The 25448-nt window shown below is 41.2% G+C and overlaps 1 protein-coding gene across 1 annotated transcript in view; it reads right to left on the reverse strand.

The window, feature by feature from the left end:
• LOC132818784 (ERI1 exoribonuclease 3-like) overlaps positions 1-25448 on the reverse strand; it is a 425305-nt gene that overhangs the window by 375352 nt on the left and 24505 nt on the right. Inside the window, exon 2 of the mRNA XM_060829868.1 lies at positions 6792-7089. Within this exon, the coding sequence (XP_060685851.1) occupies positions 6792-7082 (291 nt within the window). The 5' untranslated portion in view covers positions 7083-7089. The remainder of the gene's footprint in view (positions 1-6791; positions 7090-25448) is intronic.

Raw genomic sequence — 25448 nt, forward strand, 5'->3', positions numbered from 1 at the left:
GTTTCCAGGATCTGCTCAGTTCACCATAGGCTATATCAGTGAGGAAACTACAGGAACAACAGTCATAATTTTCCTCAGCTTTCCAGATTCTGGAACAGTCATGTTGGATTTGAACATGACAAATATCATTTTTTTATTTAAAAATCAAGGGATGGAGAAATCAGGAAATGACAGACCGGTCAGGTAAATATCAGGTGTGTACAATCTATCAGCAGAGATAGTGACTGAATGCTTGAACACGTGTCAGCTGATCCAGAGAAACAATGTGGATATATGAAAAAGTTATTTGATATCTGAAAAATCAGCTAATATTTTTGAGGAAGTTGTTAATATGATAGGCATGAAAATATCCATGGATATTGAGGATATAAAAAACCTTTTGATCAGATTCAACACAAAGATTATCATAAAAAATTGTTATTGTGTACCATGGATTGATCATTGCATAGGAGATAGAAGACAGAAAATAGGCTGGCCAGTGCAAAGTGTGTGCATGAAGTGATCCTCGCATTAGAGAACACGTAGACCCTGGAGCTCAGGATTCACACAGATAATGCCATTAAGCTGCAGACAAATTTCTGGTTGCTGCATTGCCTTCAGGTAGAGGCTGCTGGCATAATCAAATGAGCAAACAGGAGAACACATCCATTGTTAATTGCTTTGGACCTCTAGACAGTGATCAACAGCAAAATTAATTCTACAGAAATCCTAAAAACAAAAATATTACTAGTCGGATTAGATATTTTTTAAAGCCACCTGTTCAAATAGGTTATTATGCACTGCTGGCACAGGTGGGACTTGAACTTAGGTCTCCTAGTTCATAGGTAGGGACACTACCACTGCACCACATCATTTTATAGTGAGTTGAAATGAAAACCTAAATAATATGCAGTTCTTTATCAATATCTGGAAACACCTGCATATAGAGATCAACACAAAGGAATTTTATTTTAAAAAGAGAGGTAGACTGCTGAAATGAATTTTAAAAATCATTCACGAAAATGCTATTTTGATCCCTAAAAATAATGAAAACCATAGTAAAGTGGCATCCTCCTAGATCATTACTTAAGTGCAAAAGTACTGAACAAATTCTTGTACTTAGAGGAATTTCTCAAGGACACAGTTTTGGTACAGTTATTTTACCTCAAAGAAGAAGTCTGAAGCTATGCAGATATTGACGGAAAAAAAGACGAGATTATGAAATGATTTAAAAATAACAAAACCATTGTTAACACCAAGATACAACCATTATTAGCTGAAATGAAGCAAATTTCAATTTCCTTTTAAATCACGATTATAATTTGATTGGTTTGGCGCCAATGTTAACATAATACTTCTCCTACATACGGGAAGATTATTGATTGAGGTTCCACCAATTCAAATTTATTAAGAAATAACTGCAATTTACTTCAATACTGTTTGCAGAATAGTATCTGTTCAGGTTCATATGATGCAATGGAAATGCAAATAGTCCTTTCAGCTCTGGAATGGTGTTCAAATTCAAGTTTTACTAATGAGGCCAAGTATATGTTATGAATTTAAGAGCAATACCCAAAAGAGGCATGTTCATAATGAAAGCCCCAATAACTTGACAGTCCCACTAGCATCATAATGGGATAGTATGGGTGACCTTCTGTGGTTAGAGTTAAGACACATTATTGAGACAAGTTAGGTGGAGCTACAGTCTGTATCTAATGACCTATTATACTGAGAATGAAATCAATGGTCAGGAACCTTTTATATTGGATTCTGAATCATTTTCATTCAGCTTGAATAACTAGTGGCTATTTAACTGATCGTACATTGGACACCTCCCACTCCTAACACTGTTGAGTCAATGATAATACAACAACACATGTAATGACATCTTAATATTTACGATCTGCCATTTAAAATGACTCGCAAAAACAGATTATGAAACTGCCTACCAATTTTACTGAAGTTATTTCCTCCAGGATCCAAGATCATTTCACTCATCAAGATATGGGGAACATGGAAAAAGAAGTGTCAAGTCATAACACTCCAGTTATCACACTGTGAGAAAGTGGCTTTCTGTTCCATGAATTTTGTACATTCATAAATCTAATTAAAACTTGCCCATAATCACTTCATTTTAAATACAACATAGGAAGTTTAGAATTTTTGATTTTGAATTGCAAATATAACCAAGAATATACAAATTCTGACTTGAGTTATGTAATCATCATCTCTTTCCCATTGTTATTGTAATAACACAATAATTTATTTATAAGCAATTAACAGATTTACACTGGTTCTTAAAAAATAAATACTGAGTTACCAGCTTTCCAATAATTTTTCTTCGTACACAATAAAATAATAAGGGGATGACAAGGCTGCAGCATATATGGAAGTGTTGAGTTACATTGTAAGTCATTACAATTAAATCGAAGTAGCGTATTAATAATGTTTCAACCCTTAAGTTACATTGTTTTGAAAAACACACCAGCAGGCATTGTTCTGTACAGAACATAGCAATTTCAACCTTTTCATCTGTCAATTATTTAAGTATCTCGTGAAAATTTGGCTTTCTTTCGTGTATCAACTGTGATTAGGCTAGATACATCATTCTCAGTAATCACACTGCCAGATACAATACACCTTACAACTCACGTAAAACAATTAAAGACTGCTTGCAATTGTCTGATTAGTAATATTAAGGGAGAAAAGGGGCCCTGAAAAATACTCTCAGTTGATCTGGCTGACATTGTAAATCTGATGGCAGTAACAGATAAGCTTTATAAGGAAATACATTTTAAAGAAGCAATATAATATAGTTCTCACCACCATCTGGATAACAAATTGCAAAACGAGTAAAATGGGCATACAGGAACTTGTTTTTCAATATATACTTCTGTTTTGATTTACACAATAGCCGTTTCTAAATAATTTATGGCATGATAAATTTATTGCACAGTTCAAGCTAACTGCAAATAAGAATTGCCAAATAATTAGATTTTAGTGCAATGCTTATAAATTATCCACTGATTTGTCCAGACTTGTTTGTCAACCCTGTTGTGCTTTAGGTCATCTTTGACATTTTGGTGTTTGTGTTTTAATTGCTGATTTACACTTTGACAGATGAGTCTTGATGTCTTATGTCCAGGACTGTGATGTCTAAAGGGATTCAAGACAATTAGAGGAGAAGTGCTCACCTTGGAAATGATGTGATACTTTACTCTTTTCCTCTAGAATTCAGTTAAGAGGGGTACAGTAAAGAATGAATTGCCTTACAATGACATAACAGATGCAAGATTAAATTCAAATGAGGATTTCACAACATAAGTAAAACTTTGGGTTGGTAAACACTATCTGCATAGCATCAGACTGCTGACATTAATCACATTATGAATAAAATTTGTTTTATTAAAAAATGATTTTACAGTCAACAACTTTTAAGCTAAAAGTGACAGTTAGAAATGGCATTAAGTAACTTTTCTCTTACATAAAATGTTTACGCCCAAGCCTTTCTATAATAGGAAGGCACACAATTGTGTATGGTCATTGTTCCATTCCACATTTGAGGTGACAAAATCAAATATTCTGCATCAGAATAAAATAAATATTATTTATATCTATGCATTCCATGTACATTAAAACCTAATGAAATTGGCTCATATGGGGAGTTGGCATGATGTACTGCAACCTCCAGCACATGGTGCTACAAAGTGTTGGAAGACAAATTTCATTCCCCTCTCGCCATACTGTATGAAGTTCTCATTTTAGCAGCAATGTTGTGGGAATATGCAAATTGGAGGCTAAGTACTTGCTTGCGCCAAAAAAGAAAAAAATAAAACCAGAGTTGTTTTTGTGGCTGTTGTTTTACAATTCATTCTGGTATGTTCAGAGGTATGTGACATTAACTTTCCCATTCACATTTCGTGCAGAAGAATCTTGAGAAACCAAAGGGAACTGATTAATCAAGTTATTTTTCAGCAACTTTAGCAAAATACCTGAATCCCTTTGAATTCATCTGTTTTAAAAGAAATGCTGAAGTTATACTTAATAGACTGTGGAACGCACCATTAAAATCAACTTTTCTGGGGATACTGGACTCAAAAATGGCCTGTTGGAGATGGCAGAGCTTTGCAAAATGGCAGATCTTTGCAAATGTTACCTTGCTGATGGTAAATGTTGTAAACTACAAGGTGCTGGCATGCTGATTGTCACTTGCGATATGTGAATAGGAACACAAACTGTGCCTTTTTAAAGACTTTTTTAATTCAACAAGTGTAAACTAAATGCATGCCAGATTAATTAACCATGTTCATGAATCCAGTTTACTAAGATTTCTAGATTCCCCTTGGATATACTTCTTTTCAATTTCAACTTTAATAACTTCAATTCCCAATCACAGAAGCAAACCCTTTGGTCCTCTACATTGGGAAGACAGGACGTCTACTCGCAGAGCGCTTCAAAAAACATCTCCAGGACACCCGCACTAACCAAACCATGGCTGAACACTTTAACTCCCCCTCCCCACTCCACCTGGAACATGCAATGCAGTCCTGGGCCTCCTCCACTGCCACTCCCTTACCACCTGACGGCTGGAGGAAGAATGCCTCATCTTCCACCTCCGGACTCTCCAACCCCATGGCATCAATGCGGATTTCACCAGTTTTCTTATTTCCCCTCTCCCCACCTTATCCCAGTTCTAACCTTCCAGATAAGCAACACCCTCATGACCTGTCCATTACCCCCACCTCCATCCACCTGTTGCACTCTTGGCTACCTTCCCCCCCAGTCCCACATACCCCACCCCTCCCATTTATTTCTCTACCCCAGAGGCTCCCAAACTCATTCCTGATGAGGAGGGTTTGCCTGAAACATCAATTTTCCTGCTCCTTGGATGCTGCCTGACCTGCTGTACGTTACCAGCAGCACACTCTCGACTCTAATCTCCAGCATCGGCAGTCCTCACTTTTGCCTTTATTCCAACCAGTTCATGCTGAACATAATTCCAAATTAAAGTTAACCCACCTGCCTGCTCCTGGCCTATGTCCTTCCAAACATTTCCTTTTCATATAAATATCCAAGTGTATTTGAAATGTTGAAACTGTGCCCACATTCACCACTTTCTCACAAAGTTCATTCCACACACAAACCATGCTTTGTGAAAAATATTTGTCCCTCATGTCTTTTTTAAATCTCTCTCCTCTCACCTTAAAAATATGTCCCCTAGTCTTGAAATGCCCCATCCTAGGGAAAAGACACCGACCATTCAACCTGATCTATACCTCTCATGATTTTATTAACCTCTGTAGGGCCACCACTCAACCTCTTACATGCCAATAAAAAAAGTTCCAACTTTTCGTTATAACTCAAACCTTCCAGAACCAGCATCATCCTGGTAAATCTCTTCTCTCGCTTGAAGTATCTTTCCTATACCAGAGTACCAGAACTGGACACAGTATTGCAGAAGAGGCCTCACCGACATCCCATACAACCTCACCACGACTTCCCATCTCCGATACTCAAAGGACTGAGCAATGAAGGCAAACATGTTAAGCATCTTTTTTAACCACCCTATCTATATGTAATGCAACTTCAAAGAATGATGTACCTGAAACCCTAAGCCCTTCTGTTCAGCAATACTAGTTAATCAGTTCGGAGATAGCTAATATCACAGAGCAGTAGTATGGGTACAAGTATTAACTTTGGCATGTATGGACTAGGAATATTGAATTGATTATGTTTTCACTTGTAAACATAAAAGGTGATAGGATTGTTTTTTGAAGATATGAAAATGGACCAGATAACATGGTCTACAAGTTGTTTCACCTTGTGCAGAAAGGTAGAACCAATAAGTATGGCCTACAATGAAAAGTGGATATTTTCAAAATTCTCTGTGAAAATAATATTTCAGCAAGGGAGTGGTCAACCTCAAGCAGTAAATGGATTAACGGCAGCTCTCAGCTATGTTTGATGTTATGGTTTGTCATGGTTCAGGTCGCACAAGACACCCTTTGCTAGTGCTAGACTTAAGTTAAGTCAAGTACACAGTAGCCAGATAATATTTTATCAGGCAAACCAAAACTGATCTAATTTTGAAAAACTATACAATATAAAGGCAAGTGCAGTTTTGATCAACGGCCAATAGATGTCACTATTGCAATTAAATATTAAAATGATATATTTATAGAATGAAGTTAAAAATCACACAACACAGGTTATAGGCCAACAGGTTTGTTTGGAATCATCAGGTTTTGGAGTTCTGCTTCTGAAGAAGCAGCACTTCGAAAGCTAGTGATTCCAAATAAATCTGTTGGACTGTAATCTGGCATTGTGATTTTTAATTTGTCCACCCCAGTCCAACACCAGCACCTCCAAATCATATTTACAGATCATTGCTCCATCAAGTACATCTTTACTTGACTTCCAGGATTGTAACGTTGCATTTCTGCAAATTGGGCATATAAATCTAAACCAACTTTTCTGGATTCAGAAACTAAAAAAAAAGTGCTGGAGAAACTCAGTAGAAATATTCAAAATATTCAGAACAGGCGAAGAGTCACTGAATTCCAAATGTAAACTTGGTTTTTCTCTCTACAGCTGCTGCCAGTCCTGCTGAGTTTCTCCAGCACTGTGTTTTGTTTCAGATTTCCAGCATCTGCAGTCCTTTGTTTTATTCTTGTATTCATAATTCTGAATCGATATGACGTTTGGGGATAATTAAGTTAATATTTGGCTGATACAGACACTTATAAATACCGACCATATAAATATTTTTGAATTAGTAAAATAATTTCTAGAAGTATGACCAGAAAAAATACCTGAGGTTTTATTAATTGTTTATCACAGGTTGCTTCAAAGTCCAAAACCAGAAAATTATGGTAAGTTTGTGGATGGAATGATTGTCTAGATGGTGGTTGTTGTACTGAAGCCATGTTATTATCAACACACAGAGTAGGCGAATGAATGTCTGAGTACCACTTGTTGTTAGAAACCAATCCTGCACTTGTTCTCTCAGAAGACAGAAGTACTGAAGAGAGTCCCAATCCAGAACTTGTGTGCAAAATATGAAGAAGATTGGCACGTCTAATCCAAGGGATAAACTGCAGCATTGGGTTTCTGCAACAAATCAATACAAAAAACCAGAACATTAGAATACCATTAAGTAGCTTGAAGATTTGTATAACAGTTTAAACTATTCCAAACATTCAAGAGAAAAAGTTACATATTCAATTGACAACTGTTCTGTACCTTTAGAAAGCTTATTGATTATGTGCTAGATTACATCACAAAATTTGTATGAACATTTGGATAACAATTTTTTTTTCAGGGAACATATTCCATTCTTCCTTTCTTACTCCAAGCTAGAAGATTAACAAAGATACCCATTTGGGATCCTTGACAAATATTCCTCCTGGATTTGTGACCCACACGAAAGTGAAGTTAACAAGTTCAGGAAATATTACTAAACTAGTAGGATTAGAATTAAGTTTATTGTCATGTGTACTCAAGTATAGATTCACAGGAATAGAGTGAAAAGTTTACAATGTCGCCTGTCATGGCGCCATCTTAAAAACAAAGTACCTAGGAACAAATCTTAAGTCCAAAAGAGGAACAAAGAAGAAAAAAAAATGCATCACTTTACAGTGATTCATAGTATAAAGTTAGAAATAAGACACAGTTGAAGGGTAAACATTGCAATCAAAGAAACACATTACAGATAAGCATTACATTGCAGTAGATCAGAGCAGGGGCTTCCACAGGTGGTCTGACCGGCTCAGCAAGCCACTGGTCGCCTGCGCCGGACCCCAGTCCAAAAACAGTCCCACTCTGTGCCATGTCTCCAACTTTGCTGAACAAAATAAACAGCAAACAAAGCTTTTTGAACAACTACACAGACAGTGATGTACAGTTCAAAATGAAAAATCCAGGAAATTCAAGTTGCAACATTGCATTATACGAGTAATACATAATCCTTTTTACATTACTTTCTAAACTCTCTTCAGTCCTTAGCAAGATTCTTTCTTATTTTTGTCTGTTCTATGCGGCCTTTTCTTTTAAATTTGTTTACAGCATTAAGGCAATGCCGACTCCATCAGCATTTATTACCCATTCCTAAGAGGTCTGGAGAAGGTGGAGGTGAGAAGCTGTCTTCTTGAACACTTGAATTCCTACCCTATGACCTGACCTTGCAACCATAGTATTCATGATTAAATATATCTCCCAGGAATGTTGATAGAGGGGGATTCAGTAATGATAATGCCATTGATTGTCAAGCAGTGATAACAATGCCATTGATGATGATTGGTCATGGTCACTGACTGGCACTTGCGTGGTGCAAATATGACTTGCCATTTATCAGCCTAAACCTGGACATTGTCAGGACACAGTCAGCGACAGTAACTGAAGAGTTGTGAATTGTCCTGAGCATTGCAACCCATAAGTTCTGACCTTATTTTAGAGGGAAGGCCATTGACGTAGTTGAACATGGTTGGGTCTAGTACAAGGAATGAGGGTTTTTGTGGCAGCAAAAAAATATCCCAACCCCCAAGGCCTGGCGGCCCGGTTTCAAGTCTCACCTACTGCAAAAGTGTGAAATAATATTTCTGAACTGGTTGATTAGGAAGTATTGGAGGAACTCTTGCAGTGATCATTTTGCACTGAAATGAATGAGCTCCAAGAATCAATACACCTTCGTTTGTATAGGTGTGACTCCAACTAGCAAAGAGACTTCCTGAAATTCCCACTGACTCCAATTTTGCAAGGGCTCCTTGATGCCACACTTGCTCAAATGTTGCCTTGATATCACTTTCACCTCACAGGTGCAGTTCGAGTCTTTCTTCCATGCTTCAGCCAAGGTTGCAATGAGGTCAGGTGTTGTGCAGCCTTAGCAGAACCTATACAAGAAATATAGTAATGCTACTATATAGTATATGAGCTATGTAAATTCCACAGAAGAAAACAAAAGGAAGGCTAATTAAAGTATTTGTTTTCTGAATACTATCTCCCTTAATTTTAGTCAGTTGAAAGCTGACTGCCGAAAGTAATAAATGGTGCCAGGAACAGCAAGGATTTTTAAGTAAGAATTAGATACTACAGTTCCAGGTACAGCTGTTATACAGTTCACAGATTTTTTTTTAAATCACAGATTTCCTGCCGACAGGTGAGGGTCAATCTTGTGGAAACATCAGCTCAGATGCCTAGTGAACAGCCGTTAAAAGGTCTTCTTTTGGTCAGACGTTGTTTATTATATTCTCTAGATTTGCCCCATATCCCTTAAGAGGCTTCTCTGCCTGGGATACTGGCACAGTATGGTGACAGGAAATGGAAATGTAACTGATGCACCACTGTAAAGGGCAAATCTAGATGCGGCAGAGGTTTTAAATTATTACAATGGGCTTGGGGTGATAGAGAGAAATCTACAAGAAATTAAACAAACATTACAATAAATGAAAATGGAAGGTCCAACAATGGACAAACAAAAGTAGGGACAAGAGAGTTACAAAAAGGTGTTTAAAAAGAAAGTTTCAATGAACTATCACTAAAATGGAGTTGAACTGAACAGGTCATAACAAAGCAGCAAAAGTGGAAATAATAATAATGAGGATTTGAATATGGTGGAGATTAGTGAAACATAACTACAGAAAATTTATGACTGGAAAATGAACACTCAAGATCAAATAGGACTTAGAAAAACATAGGGGAGGAGAAAAATGGAGACAAAGTAATTACATTCAATAGAGATATTATAATGGCAGCAGAAAAAGTGATGGAACCAACAGTAAGATTGGATGAAGATACAAAAATAATAAATTATTAAATCATACTTATTGATGTAGCCAACAGACCACCTAATAATAGGGAGGTGAAGAAAGATGTATGTAAAATATGCAAATTATGTAAGTCTCCACAGTCATGAAGATTTTGACCATCCCAGAATTCACTAATCAGTTGATGTATGCAGACAGAATGAGCAAATGGTATTCATATCCTGTTATTCTTTATTTGTTTGTTAGATATGAACACCCCTGGCATGATCATCATTTATTGCCCACCCCTAACTGCCTTTGAGCAGATAGTGGCGAGACAGGATACCATGTTAGGTGATTTCAGAGGACAAATAAGAGTCAATCATATGGCTCTGTGGTCACATTTAGCTCTGACCAGAAAAGTAGTTCGTCCATTGAAGAACATTAGCGCACTAGATGAGTCTTTTTTAATAATAATTGGTGGTTTAGTTTTTTTAAGAATGTGTTAATGGATACAAGTGCCGTCAGTTGAGCTAATTTTTCATTAATTTGTGCAATGTGGACATCGCTGGCTGGCCATCATTTATTGCCCGTCCCGAGTTGCCCTTGAGCTGACTTCTTGAACCGTTGCAGTCCACCTGCTGTGGGTAGACCCATAATGCCCCTAGGGAGGGAAATCCAGGATTATGATCTAGCGACAGTGAAGAAGAGGTGACATATTCCCAAGTCAGAATACTGAGTGGTTTGGAGGGGAACTTGAAGGAGTTCCCATACATCTGCTGCACTTGTCCTTCCAGACAGAAATAGTCATGGGTTTGGAAGGTAGTGACGGAGGACTTTTGTTGAACTTCTGCAATGCATCTTATAGATAATACATGCGTTGCTCCTGAATGTTGGAGGTGGTAGGAATGAATGCTTGTGGTTGTACTGCCAATCAAGTGGGCTCTTTGTCCTGAACGATGTCAAGCTTCTTGACCGTTGTTATTGGAACTGCATTCATCCAGGCAAGTTGGGAGTATTTCATCACACTCCTGACTTGTGCCTTGTAGATGGTGGACAGGCTTTAGAGAGTCAGGTACTGAATTACTTACCGCAGTATTTCTAGCCTCTAACTTGCTTTTGTAGCCACTGTGTTATAGATGTCGAGTTCAGTTGAGCTTCTGGTCAATGATAACTTCCAAAATGTTGATAAAGGGGGATTCCGTGATGATAACATCACTGAATTACATGGGGTGGAGGTGAGATTGTCTCTTATTGGTGATTGTCATAGCCTGGCATTTGTGTGGCACACATGTTACTTGCCACTTGTCAGCCCAAGCCTGGATCTTGTTGCATTTGATGGACTGCTTCGGTATCTGAGGAATCATGCATAGCGCTGAACATTGTGTAATCATAGGCAAACATCTCACTTCTGACCTTATGATGAAGGGGAGGTCATAGATGAAACAGCTGAATTTGGTTGGGCCTAGGATACTACCCTGAAGAACTCTTGTAGAGATGTCCTGGAGCTGAGATGACTGACCTCCAACAACAACAACCATCTTCCCGTGTGTCAGGTATAATTCCAACCATGGATAGTTTACCCCGATATCCATTGATTCCAGTTTTGCTAGGGCTCCTTGTTGCCACAGTTGGTTGAATGCAGCCCTGATGTCAAGAGTTGTCACTCTCATCTCACCTCTGGGATTCAGCTCTTTTGTCCATGTTTAAACTAAGGCTGTAAGGAGGTCAGGAGCTGAGTGCCTCTGGTGGAACCCAAACTGGGCGTCAATGAGCAGGTATTGCTGAGTATGTGCTGTTTGATAGCACTGTTGATGACACCTTCCATCACTTTACTGATGATTGAGAGTAGACTGATGGAGCAATAATTGGCCAAGTTTGATTTGTTGTGCTTTTTATGTTGGATCAACCTGGTCAATTTTCCACATGGTCAGATAGATGCCAGTGTTGTAACTGTACTGGAACAGCTTGAAGAGGGGAGCGCAAATTCAGGAGCATTGGTCTTTAGGACTATTGTCAGAATGTTGTCAGGGCCCATAGCCTTTGCAGTATTTACTGTATCCATAGGTTTATTGATATCATGTGGAGTGTTTGAAGACTGGTATCTGTAATGCTGGAGTTGTTTGGAGGAGGCCAAGATGGATCATCTACTTGGCACTTCTGGCTGAAGATTGCTGCAGACCTCCAGCCTTATCTTGTGCACTGATGTACTGGGCTGTTCCATCATTGAGGATGGGAGTATTTGTGGAACCTCCTCCTCTATTGGATTATTTAATTGTCCACAACCATTTACACCTCGATGTGGCAGGAGCTTAGATCTAATCGGTTGGTTGAGACCTGGCTTTGCTCGGTCTATCACTTGCTGCATATGCTGTTTAGAATGCAAGTAGTCCTGTTTAGTAGCTTAACCAGGTTGACACCTCATTTTTAGGTATGCCTGGTGCTACCCTGGCATGCCCCCCTGCATTCGCCATTGACACAGAGTTGATCGCCTGGGTTGATGGTAATGGTTGAGCAGGGGATATGCCAGGCTGTAAGGTTATAGATTGTGTTGGAGTACAGTTCTGCTGTTGATGGCCCACAGCATCTCATGGATGTCTTGAGATCCTAGATCTGTTTGACATCCGTCCCATTTAGCACAGTGATAGTGCCACACAACACAATTAGAGGTTTATAAGATTGTTATGGTTCAAAACTGTGCCTTTCAGTTAAGGTAAAATGAAGGGGCTTATGTGACCTGTTCTTAAGTCTGCCGATTTTTTCATTCATTCATGTGGGCTTGGCCATCCCTCTTTGACCTGGAGAAAGTGGTGGTGAGTTGCCTTCTTGTACCACTGCAGTCCAATTGCTGAAACTAGTGCTGCTGTTGGAGTGAGGATTCCAGGATTCTGACCTGTGGCAGTGAAGCAATAGTCAATATGTTTCCAAGTGAAGGTAGTGAGTGGCTTAGAAGGAGATTTATGTGATGGCATTTCTTTGCAACCACTGCCCGATTCCCTGTATTTCACATAGCTAATCCACATAGCCTGGACATCTGAACATTATGGGCAATTTAGCATGGCCAATCCATCTGACCTGCGTATCTTTTGACTGTGGGAGAAATCCAGAGCTCCTGGAGGAAACACATGCAGACAGGGGGAAATGGATAAACTCCACACAAACTCCATAAACACAGTCGCCCGAGGTGGAATTAAACCTGAGTCCCTGGTGCTGTAAGATAGTAGTGCTAATGACTGAGCCGGAGGAGATGAAGGGCTTCCTGAAGAAGGGCTTATGCCCAAAACGTCGAATCTCCTGTTCCTTGGATGCTGCCTGACCTGCTGCGCTTTTCCAGCAACACATTTTCAGCTAATGACTGAGCCACCTTGCTACCTTTGGTCTGCTCTTCTGTACTAAAAGGGTTCAGTTGTTGTAAACCAACCTATCACAAGAAAAATCTTTTCAACACATTTGTCAAAATGGATCAGAAACTTACATACTTCAACCAATTCATCTCCAAACCGGCAGAGAAAAGCTCATTTGTCTAACATTTGCTCATAACTCAAGTGACTTATTCCACATAAAAATTTTGTAAACCTGCTCTGAATTATGTATTACATTTTTGATTCTTTCTTAAAAAAGCTAAAATGGCACATAGCATTCAAGGTGTAATCGCTCCTCCACCCTGTAGAACTGAAACAGAACATAACTCCTCGTTTAATAAAGGATAGCATCACTTTTGATTTCTTAATTACTTGCCATACCTGCAACTAATGTTTTACGACTCATGTATCAGAACACTTAGATCTCTCTGCACACAGAATTCTGCAGTCGTTCTCCTTTTAAGTAACACTTTTTTTGAAAACACTTCATGACTAAGTAAATGATTTCAGATTTCCCCACGTTATAGTCCATTTGGCAGATTTTTGACAACTCATATTTCCCATCTAGTTATGTCTGCAACCTTGTTCTATCCTCTGCTCAAGTCTTTCCAATCAGTTTTGTAACATCTGTAAACTTAGCTACAATGCATTTGCTCCCCTCATCTAAGTCATTGATTTAAACAGTAAAATGTTGAGGCCCTGGAAGAGATTCCTATGGGATCCCACTTGTTACATCCTGTTAATCAGAAAAAGACCTATTTAAGTGTATTTTGTGTTTTCTGCCAGCCAGTCAATTTTCTGTTGATACTAGTTTGTTAATCTTTCCACGATGAGCTACTATTTTGATAATAACTTGTGATATGGCATGCTGTCAAATGTCTTCTAGAAATTGAAGTACAGTAGATCAGTGGACCCTTCTTATCCACACCTTCAAGGAACTCCAGTAAACTGGTTAATCGTGGTTAATCATGATTTCCTTTTTATAAAACCATGCTAAATCTTCACAAGTGACTTGGATGTCTCTAAATTTGCAGCTATAGGTTCCCTAATAACCTCCTGTGATAGATATTGGGCTAATTGTTCTATAGCTTTGATTTTCTGCCTTCCCACTATTCCTGGAATAGTCCAATAATCGAATAAATTCTGAAAATTTAATTCTAATACATCTACAAACTTGTTAGCTGCTTTAAGACCTGAAGATGAAGACCAACAGGACCTGGAGATTTATCGTTCCACAGCTCCAACAATTTGCTCAGTATCACTTCCCTAGTAGTAGCAATTTCACCAAATTCCTCTCTTCCTCCGCCTCCTGATGTACAGTTCCTTGCTATTTTCACTTTTAAACACATGTAGAAATGTTTGCTATCTATTTTCACATTTATAGCTAGCTTTCTCTCAGTTTCTTTTTCTTGTTTAATCTTGTAGTCCTCCTCTGCCATTCTTTATATTCTGACCGATTATCTATCCTGCCACTCATCGTTACACAATTACTTGTTTTATTTTAGAAACTTAAGTTTGATGTTTTCCCAATTTCCTTAGTTAACCACAATGGTGGGTTCTCTCTTTACATTTTTTCTTCATAATAGGAATATACTTATGCTGAAATATCTGTTAACATTTGCCTCTGCTTATCAATTGATCTATCTGCTTGTCATTAGCTCAATTCATTTCAATCATCTCAGCTTTCATGTTTGTACAAGACTGCAATGGGATCACATCTGGGGTACTGTTTGGAATTTCAGTCGCTGCATCTGAGAAAGGCTGTTCCAGCTATGGAGGAAGTACAACAAAAATTGACTGCTGGGATAGCATGGAGAGAGACTAGATTGATTAGGACTTTATTCACAAGAGTTTAGAAGAATAAGGAGTTATCTCAGAGAAACCTACAAAAGGTTCTAACAGAACTAAACAGTAAATGCAGGAAGGATTTGCTGATGACCAGGAAGTGCAGAACCAGAGACACATTCTAAGGATATATGAGGTAGTTTATGTGGGATTGAGACAAGGGAAAATTTCTACATCCAGTTAGTGGAGACTGTGGAATTCTCTGTCACAAAGGGGTCAAGGCCAAAACATTGAATGGCTTCAAGAAGACATTAGACATAATCCTTAGGGTCAAAGGGATCAAAAGGAAGGGGAAGAAAAAGTGGAAATAGGCTACTAGTGGAGATAGATGATAAGCAATAGTTATACAGAATAGCAGTGCAGGCTCGAAGGCCTAATCCTACTTCTACTTTTTACATTCTGATCTTTCAATGCTGTTGCCTGTCATTACCTAAGTATAAAATACTTGTCAAAAAGTGAGATTCTGGAAAGCACAACAGGTCAGGCAGCATCTGAGGAGCAGGAAAGTCTATGTTTCAGGCATAATCTCTTCGTCAGGAATGTGGGGAGGAGGGATGGGGCTGAGAGATAATAGGAGGGTGAAGGTGAGTGTGCGGGGAAAGGTAGCTGGGAACATGACAGGTGGATGCAGATGGGGGTGATTATAATAGATCGGTGGGGAAGAAGATGGACAGGTCAAGAAGGCAGTGCCAAGTTGGAGGATTGAATTTGGGATGAGGTATAGAAAGGGGAGATTTGGAAACTAGTGAAGTTGTTGTTGATGCCATGTGGTTGAAGGATCTCAGGATAGAAGATGAGACGCTCTTTCTCCAATCGTCGTGTGGCTTGGATTTGGCAGTAGAGTAGGCTCAGGATTTGCATATCGTTGGTGGAGTGGGAGGGCGGACATGCAGGTCCTGAGCTTCCTCCACCACCAATCCAAGCCACCCAATGACTGGAGGAAGAACATCTCATCTTACGCCTTGGGACCCTTCAACCACACAGCATCAATATCGACTTCACTAGTTTCCAAATTTCCCCTTTCCACACCTCATCCCAGATCCAAACCAACACCATCCTCTTGACCTGTCCATCTTTACCTTCCCATCTACCCACTCCACTCTCCCCAACAATCCATTATAATCACCCATCTGCAACCATCTACTGCCTTCCCAGTTACCCGCTGCCCCATCTCCACCCCCTTTCTCCTATTTATCTCTCAGCCTCCTTCCTCCTCCCCGATAAAGGGCTTATGCCTCCAACCCCCAAAACAAAAATGATTCTTGTCCTCCTTGGATGCTGCCTATACACCACACCTTTCGACTCTGATCTCCAGCATCTACAGTCCTCACTTTCTCCTATAAAATACCAGTAAAATCCAAAAGAATCATGGATGTTGTAAATCAGAAACAAAAACAGAAATTGCTGCAAAAACTCAGCAGGTCTGGCAGCACCTATGGAGAGAAATCGGAGTTAATTTTTCGGGTTGAGTGAGGGTCACTGGATCCAAAACATTAACTCTGATTCCTCTCCACAGAGCTGCTGAGCTTTTCCAGCAAGTTCTGTTTTTGTTTATAAAATACCAGTATTAAACCCAATTTTCTCTCTTCCAAATTTATTCAATTTGGAATTCAGGTGACCTCAGGTACCTAAAGGAAAGTGCCTTTCCATTAAGATCATGAATTAACCCTGCTCTCTGGTTGATTTCAGAATATGATGTGCTAAGAAACTATATGAAATATGTAATGATTGGGACCAGGTGGATCTCATTGATTATGAAGTTCTTGATTTGCCCAGGTTAACAACCCCAATTAGGAAAGCCTTAGCTGACCAATGTAACCAGGAGATTAGAATATCCACATTTCAGGACTGACTCTGAGCTGGCTGATGATAGTGTACTGTGTACTAGTAAATAAAAGGTGACTTAGTGACGGGACCCAGCCTCTGTGCAGTTATTTCAGTGGTGACGGGAGATAACAGGACATGCCTGAAGAATATTTGCTTGCAATTGTCATCTTGTAGTTGGAGTAAGTACTTCTGTCATCACACCTCTATTTAGGAAGCTGGACGCTTTTGAACCTGCTGTCGAAGACTGAACCTGGCATATGGAACGAATACAATATTTTTTTCGGCCAAATGAAATTGGCGCAACGAGAGATTCTTCCGACTGCATGTGGACCCACAGCATTTTCGGTTATAAGGGACTTAACTGTCCCAGAGGCACCAGACGCTAAAATCTTCCAAGAGTTGACAGTTTGTTAAGAAATATTATGACCCCAAACCTCCTCTAATCCGGAGATGCTATTTGTTTTATTTGGCTGTTAGAGAGCTCGGGGAATCGATAACAGGATTTCGGAGATGACAATGATTGGCAGAGGATTAACCCTGAATGAGATCCTGGGAGACTGCTTGGTCTGTGGAATTAATGATGTAATCATGCAGAAGTGAGCTGAAGCCCAACTGATCTTCAAACAGGCACTACAACTAGCTTTGCCATTAGAAAATATGGCAAGTGGAGCATGGGAGCTAAAAGCATCCCAATGGAAGTGGACACCCTCACCTGTCTGACTGAGCTTGGGGACCACCACTTGAGCATGGGTAATCGCAGACCTCACACAGGGCATGTCCTGAGCAGAGGGCCAGCCCACAGCAGAACTCTACATCAAAGCCAAGCCTCAGCCAAGTGGGTAAACAGTTCTTCAGGATCAGGGCTGATGAGCCATTGTTGTACCACTGCCAGTATGCGGACTCAAGACAGCAAAGGAGTCCTACAAGGCTCAACTTGAGTAAGAAAGCTTATAGCTGAAAATGTGTTGCTGGTTAAAGCACAGCAGGTCAGGCAGAATCCAAGGAACAGGAAATTCGATGTTTCGGGCCAGAGCCCTTCATCGGGCCTGAAATGTCGAATTTCCTGTTCCTTGGATGCTGCCTGACCTGCTGTGCTTTAACCAGCAACACATTTTCAGCTCTGATCTCCAGCATCTGCAGACCTCACTTTTTACTCTAAGAAAGCTTGCAGACCAGCACCAGAGAGAGTGTAACCTTGGAAAGTTACCCTACATATGGGTTGGAACAATTAGATTGCTTGGTGACACCCAAATTGGAGCCAATTAAAATTAATGCTTGGTCAAATGGTTACCCAGTTTCCATGGAAGTTAATACCGGCACAGCTGTATCTGTGGATGCAGAATCTGTCTTGTTCAAGATTCCCTCGGGACTCCAATCTTTAAACTTAAGAAAGAACTCGGCCAGACTGAGAACATACACTGGGGAATCGTTGTAAAATCAGGGCATGATTTTGGTTCCAGTTCCCTACGAGAAGCATTTGGTGTAGTTACCACTGTTGGGATAGACTGGTTGAGAAAAAAAATCACTTAGATTGACACAACATTTTTCGATTGGAAAATGGCTGCTTCAGTGAAGTCTTAGTGAAAGGAGATTTTCAAGAAGGGCTTGGGACTATCAAAGGGGCCAAAGCCATTTTACATGTAGACCAGGAGAAATTCTGAGATTTTGCAAGACCTGCCAAGTGCCATTTGTCTTGCGGAAAAAAGTAGAGTGGAAATCAGGAGACTGGAATGTGAAGGAATCATCAAACCAATACAGCTTGCAGAATGGGCTGCACTGGTCATACTGACTGTGAAGCCTAACGACTTCTCACAGCTGGATAAATACCAGAGAATGTACAGGCAAAATTGGCAGGAGAGGCTGTTCTTTACAAAGCTGGACATAAGCCATGCCTACCTACAACTGTGACTGGATGAAGAGTCCCAGAAATATATTACAAGTAATACTCATAAGGATCTATATCAATACACAAGAATGCCATTTGGAGAACATTTTACAAGGGCTACTCCAGGATGCCATTTATCTAGATGATGTACTAATAACAGGGAAGACCAATAAAGAGCACTTGGAGAACTTGGACATAGTATTTAAACATTTCTTCCAGGTAGGCATATGCCTTAGGGGAAAAATGTGAATTCCAGGCACCCAAAGTGACCTACTTAGGTTACAGAGTTGACAAAACCAGAAAGTTTGGGTGATCAAAGGAGCCCCACCTCATCAAAAGGAGCTTAGAGCTTTCCTTAGGTTAGTGAATTATTTATGGAATATTTGTTCGTCACCTAGCCGCCATCTTGGCAGCCTTGCACCTGCTATTGAAAAAGGGTCAGCCTTGGAATTAGTCACAAAGCCAAAAAGCAGCTATATTGTCTCAGGTATTAGCCCACAATAATCCGAAGCGAGAAGTAGTGCTGACATGCAATGCTTCCCCGTATGGTATTGAGGTAGTGTTGGCTCACTGGTGGCCCAACGGAGAGGAATGTCTGATAGTGTATGTTTCTCAGACTTTGGCTGATGCAGAATGCAAGTACGCCCAGGCAGAGGAGGAAAGGTTAGTGGTTGTCTTTGGTGTGAGGAAGTTTTACCTGTACCTTTACTGGCAGATATCTGTCATAGTAACAGATCACAAACCCCTGCTAGGAGGAAGACAAGGCAGTGCCACCCACATCTTCTAGTAGAATTCAATGCTGGGCCTTTATTCTCAGTATGTACAAGTTAAAACACTGTCTAGGAAGCCAGGCAGCGAACGTGGATGCCTTCAGCAAACTCAGATGATTGAGAAACAGTGAACATCAATCCTGACACACGGACTCCCAGAAGTATTGGTCACAGACAATGGGACCTCATTTATCAGCAGGGAATTTGAACATTCCCTAGGGTCCAAAAGCTTTTGGCACATAAGTGCGATGGATGGTATGGAGCTGTCCTTTCGAGGAGAAGGAGCAGTCCAAACATTGAAGGCAGGCTTAAAGACACAGCCTACAACATCAATTTATACTCAACTATCCAGTTCCAGCTAAATTATAGGGCATAGCTCCAGCAGAACTGCTGACGAGGAGAAGACTCCGCACCAGGTTAAAAACTTGATAATTCTAGACCTGGAAGATAATTGAATTCAGGGATGAAGTTTGGCACAGGAGCCTTGGAAATTGTCCTGTATGAATACAAGGTGAGGTTGATACAAGGTCAGGTCCTGTGACTTACAAGGTTCAGGTAGGCGATACCGTCCTGAACAAACCATGGATCACCTGAAAGCTGTTACCTCGCAGATGGGGCAGGAACAAAACATACCTGTCCCCTCCGAAAAGCCAGTAGGCCTGGGAGAAACCGCAAGTGCTCCCCCTCAGTTTAGTGTCAAGGAAACTTCAGAGTCTGAAATGGATGCAGCCTCAATATAGTTGTCTCTGGAAGAGAAGGAAACTCTCCAAAACATTCCAGACACTAGAGACGGACCACTGTCTAGAACAAGCTGCTTGTTTCCAAGTCAGAGGAACTGGACCTGGAATAAAAACATCGCAAGAGAAGCTTCAAGTGAGAGACCAGGCCTACATCCCTGACTTAGTGGGTAGAGAAATGTGGTGACTGGAACCAGGTGGACCTTGTTGACTGAGGTTCTTGGTTGGCTCAGGTTAACAGACCCAATTAGAAAATCTTTGTCTGATCAATAAAAGCAGGAGACTAGAATCTTTTCAACTGAAGACTGACTCGGAGCTGGCTTGCCACAGCCAGTGTACTGTGCACAAGTGAAAAAAGGGTGACTTGATGATGGGCACCTGCCTCTGTGAAGTTATTTCAAAAGGCTTTTGGATTCCTCATCCAGGCTATCATTGTCAATTCTACTTTTTCCAGTTAATATATCGACTCAAATCACTCCAATTCTTCCCTTATTACATACAGACAATACTTCACCTTGTATATTCCCTTCCACGACGTGGTTACTATTCAGAGGCCTTTAAGCCCACTTCTACTGGTATCATCGTTCCCTTATTATTTATCATATCCACCCAACCCAATTCTTCAGCCTGATTTCCTGAACCAAGGTCATTTCTAATGACTGCACTGATGCCATCTTTGGTTAAGAGTGCTACCTCTGCACCTTTACTGAGCTTCTTACTCTTCGGAAAAGCATATAGTAAGAAGAATACACTAACATGATTGTCAGTTCTCTTCTGTTCAACTCAGATATATTAACAAGGGAAAGTCAGGAGAGTGGCATTGAGGCCACAATCAGACCAACCATTCCCTTACTGAATTGTAGAGCAAACTCAAGAGGTCAAATGGTCAACTCCTCCACTTATTTCTTATGTTTGTGTTCTGGTCTTACGATACAGAAAAATAAATGTCAATTCAAAATTAACTCTATAGGCGGCCCCCAACTTATGACCATTTGATTGATCCTCCAGGGATGTCATTGAAAGGTCTGTCACATAACATTTGTTGTACTTATGAATGGCCACTTCATAGTGTCCTGCATTGTGTTCCAACTTGCATACAAGTCAACTTGCAGAAGACTAATCTTAATGATTAGTGTAAATAGCAGAAACAAATTATTTATTGATCTGTTGAAACAAAACATCAAATAGATGTGAATGTGCTGCAATAAACTATTGTTTTGCTGACTAAAATTAATTTAGTTTGGCAAAACCATTGTTTCCAACACAAAATAGGTTCACCATAAATATTATTCTTCAAGGTCAAACTTTCTTATCCAAGCATAAACTTCGTAAGAATTCTTGTTTTTTTTTCATTCAGAAATATTGTTATAGATGTAACAGCTTAAGATGAAATATAAGAAGTTGTCTGTGTCACCCATGAGTTTACAACGCAAATGAGAAACTATGACATATTGCATAAAGGAGTAAAACCTAAGGTTTCATACAAGAAGGAAATCTCAATGACATATCAAAGAGTCAACATAATTCAGAACTGGCTTGGCCATAGAAGACAAAGGATAATGGTTGGTGATTTTCTGGCTGGAGGTGCATGACTAGTGGCGTTCCAAAGGAATCCATACTAGGACTTCTGCCGTTTGTGGTATATATAAATGACTTGGATGAAAATGTAGATGGGTGGGTTAGTAAGCTTGCAGATGATCAAAAATTTGGTGGAGTTGTGGATAGTGTAGAAGGTTGTCAAAGGATACAGAGGGATATGGGCAGAAAAACGGCAGATGGAGTTTAATCTAGGTAAGTGTGAGATGCTGCACTTTGGGGGACCAAAGGTTAAGGCAACGTATACGGTTTTTTTTTAAAGATATTTTTATTAGAAATTTAATATTTTGACAGATTTACAAAAATAAACAGAACTTTCAAGCACAAACATTAATATAAAAATAGATCTTAAATATATAATCATCAAAATTCAAAGGAATGATACTAAAGAAGAAAGAAAAACAATGAAACTCAGTTAACTACTAATCTAATCCACAATTATCCAGAGTGTATAGTTGAGTCACTTACATCCTTCAAACAAGAGAAAATGTTCTCTAATACACTCATAACAGTATAATAAAAAGGAAACTATTTCCAAACAATAAGAACAAAAAAAACATGTTTGAATGGAGATCCTCCCCCTTATTCTCAGGGGGCCTTACTTCCTTTCTAAAGGTCCACCATATCCTCTCCCAAACAGTGTCCCACCCTCGACCCGGGCGCTCCTTAATAGGATTTAGATATAATACCGAGCTAGAGTTAACAGTGAGCGCCCCACCCCCACCCCTCCCCACCCATACCTGAGTATATCTGATAGCATCAATGCCACGTACAAACACACATAACTATAAAATTACAACTCCAACAAATTACAGTTAAGTATAATAACATAAAATAGCAAGGGAAGACAACCCTGCTCCCAGAAGCAAAAGTAAAGTAAAGTATCCATTTCTCCCCACGGAGTGTGGAAGAGGCAAGCCAACATAAATTGTCTCTTACGATTTATTTAAACGAGTCTAAAAGTTCCTTAGCCTCTTCTGGTGATCTAAAATTATACTCGGATCCTTCGTGGTTAAAGCATAACGTCGCTGGGTAGCGTAAGGTGTATTGAATATTTAAGTTCCTTAGACATTTCTTCACCTCATCAAACGCCTTCCTCCTTCGTGCCAAAGCCGGGGAGAAGTCCTGAAATAACATAATCTTGGATCCTTCATGAATCATAGCTTTAGGATCCTTTCCAAGCTTTCTGGAGGCATCCAGGAGTATCTGCCTCTCCCTATAACTCTGCAGCCGGAACAGGACCGGGCGTGGGCGCTGGTTTGGGCCAGATCCGCGTACTGCGACCCGGTAGGCCCACTCCACCCTTACCCGGTCAGTTTCAGCCCCCAGGTTTAAAAGCTGGGGCAACCATCGCTCCAGAAATACTGCTAACTGTCCCTTCTCTTCTTGTTCAGGGAGGCCCAGAAGACGGATATTCTTTCTCCGATTTCTATTATCCAGGTCATCCATGTAAATTTCAAAGGCCCGGACTCTCTGCTCCAGAGCTCGCACCTGTTCTGCAGCTGTTTGTGCTGCAGCCTCGGAGGTCGTGGCCTTTAGCTCCGCCCCCTCCACTCGGCCCTGTAATTCCTCGAGAGCCTGGCTGTACTTTTGTAGCTTTTCTTCGAATGAGTTCCATCTGTGTCTGGATTCTGCGATGAAATTGACGAGTGTCGTTTCCAGCCTGGCAATCATCTCTTCAAGGCCTGTTTTTACATCAGCTGCAGCCGGAGGAGGAGAGGAGGGTGGGGGAGGGGTCTTTGTTTTCTGAGAGCTGCGGGATCCCTTTGGTTTACTCATTATCCACTTAATATTAAACTGCTTAAATATAATAGTAAACAGCTAATTAAGGTTAGAAATTTTTTTTGGGTGGTTTGGTAAGTGTGGTGGGGGTGAGTAACTCACTTTACCCAGGTTTTGGGAAGAGCTCTGTAAACTCAGACTTGCTGAGTCGCCGCCATCTTGGATCTCCAACGTATACGGTTAATGTCAGAGGGAGCTTGGGGTTCAAGTCTATGGCTCTCTGAAAGTGGCCATGCAAGTAGATAGGATAGTTGAAAAATGTGGTGCTGGAAAAACACAGCAAGCCAGGCAGCATCCGAGGAACAGGAGAATCTATGTTTTGGGCGTAAACACTTCTTCGGGAATGAGACTGGTGTACTAAGCGGGCTGACATAAAAGGTGGGGGGGGGGGGGGGGGGGGAGGTGGAAGGAATTTGGGGGAGGTGCGCTGGGAATACGATAGGTGGAAGGAGGTGAGGGTGATAGGCCGGAGAGGGGGTGGGAGCGGAGAGGTTGGGAAGATGATTGCAGGTCAAGAGGGCGGTACTGAATCCGGGGGTTGGGACTGAGATAAGACGAAGGGAAGGGAAAATGAGGAAGCTGGAGAAATCTACATTCATCCTGTGTGGTTGAAGGGTTCCTAGGTGGAAAATGAGGTGCTCCTCCTCCAAGCGTCGTGTGGCCAGGGTCTAGCGATGGAGGAGGCCAAGGACCTGCATGTCATTGGCAGAGTGGGAGGGGGAGCTAAAGTGTTCAGCCACTGGGCAGTTGGGTTGGTTGGTGTGGGTGTCCCAGAGGTGTTCCCTGAAACGTTCTGCAAGTAGGCGGCCTGTCTCCCCAATGTAGAGGAGACCACATCGGGTGCAGCGGATACAGTAAATCATATGTGTGGAGGTGCAAGTGAATTTACGACAGACATAGAAGGATCCATTGGGGCCTTGGAGGGAGGTGAGGGGGGAGGTGTGGGCGCAAGTTTTGCACTTCTTGCAGTTGCAGGGTAAGGTGCTGGGAGTGGAGGTTGGGTTGGTGGGGGGTGTGGACCTGAAGAGGGAGTGGTCTCTCCTGAATGCTGATAGGGGTGGAGAGGGAAATATATCCCTGGTGGTGGGGTCTGTCTGGAGGTGGCGGAAATGACGGATGATGATACGATGTATCCGGGGGTTGGTGAGATGGAATGTGAGGACCAGTGGGGTTCTGTCCTGGTGGCGATTGGAGGGGCGGGGTTCAAGGGCGGAGGAGCGAGAAGTGGAGGAGATGCGGTGGAAAGCGTCATCGACCATGTCATAGGGGAAATTGCGGTCTTTGAAAAAGGAGGCCATTTGAGTTGTTCAGTAGTGGAATTGGTCCTCCTGGGAGTAGATGCGACGGAGGCAGAGGAATTGGGAATATGCGTCCATACCTTCCCCCTCACCTCCCTCCAAGCCCCCAATGGATCCTTCCATATCCATCACAAATTCACCTGCACCTCCACACACATCATTTACTGTATCCGCTGCACCCGATGTGGCCTCCTCTACATTGGGGAGACAGGCCGCCTACTTGCGGAATGTTTTAAGGAACAGCTCTGGGACACCCGCACCAACCAACCCAACCGCCCCTTGGCTGAACACTTTAGCTCTCCCTCCCATTCCGCCAATGACATGCAGGTCCTTGGCCTCCTCCATCACCAGAGCCTGGCCACACGACGCCTGAAGGAAGAGCACCTCATCTTCCACCTAGGTACCCTCCAACCACACGGGATGAATATAGATTTATCCAGCTTCCTCATTTCCCCTCCCCCCACCTTATCTCAGTCCCAACCCTCGGATTCAGCACCGACCTCTCTGCCCCCACCCCCACCCCCTCTCCAGCCTATCACCCTCACCTCCTTCCACCTATCGTATTCCCAGCACCCCTCCCCCAAATTCCCTCCACCCGACCTTTTATCTCAGCTCGCTTGGCACACC

Source organism: Hemiscyllium ocellatum, chromosome 9 (genome assembly GCF_020745735.1).
Source record: "Hemiscyllium ocellatum isolate sHemOce1 chromosome 9, sHemOce1.pat.X.cur, whole genome shotgun sequence".
Lineage (NCBI taxonomy): Eukaryota > Metazoa > Chordata > Chondrichthyes > Orectolobiformes > Hemiscylliidae > Hemiscyllium > Hemiscyllium ocellatum.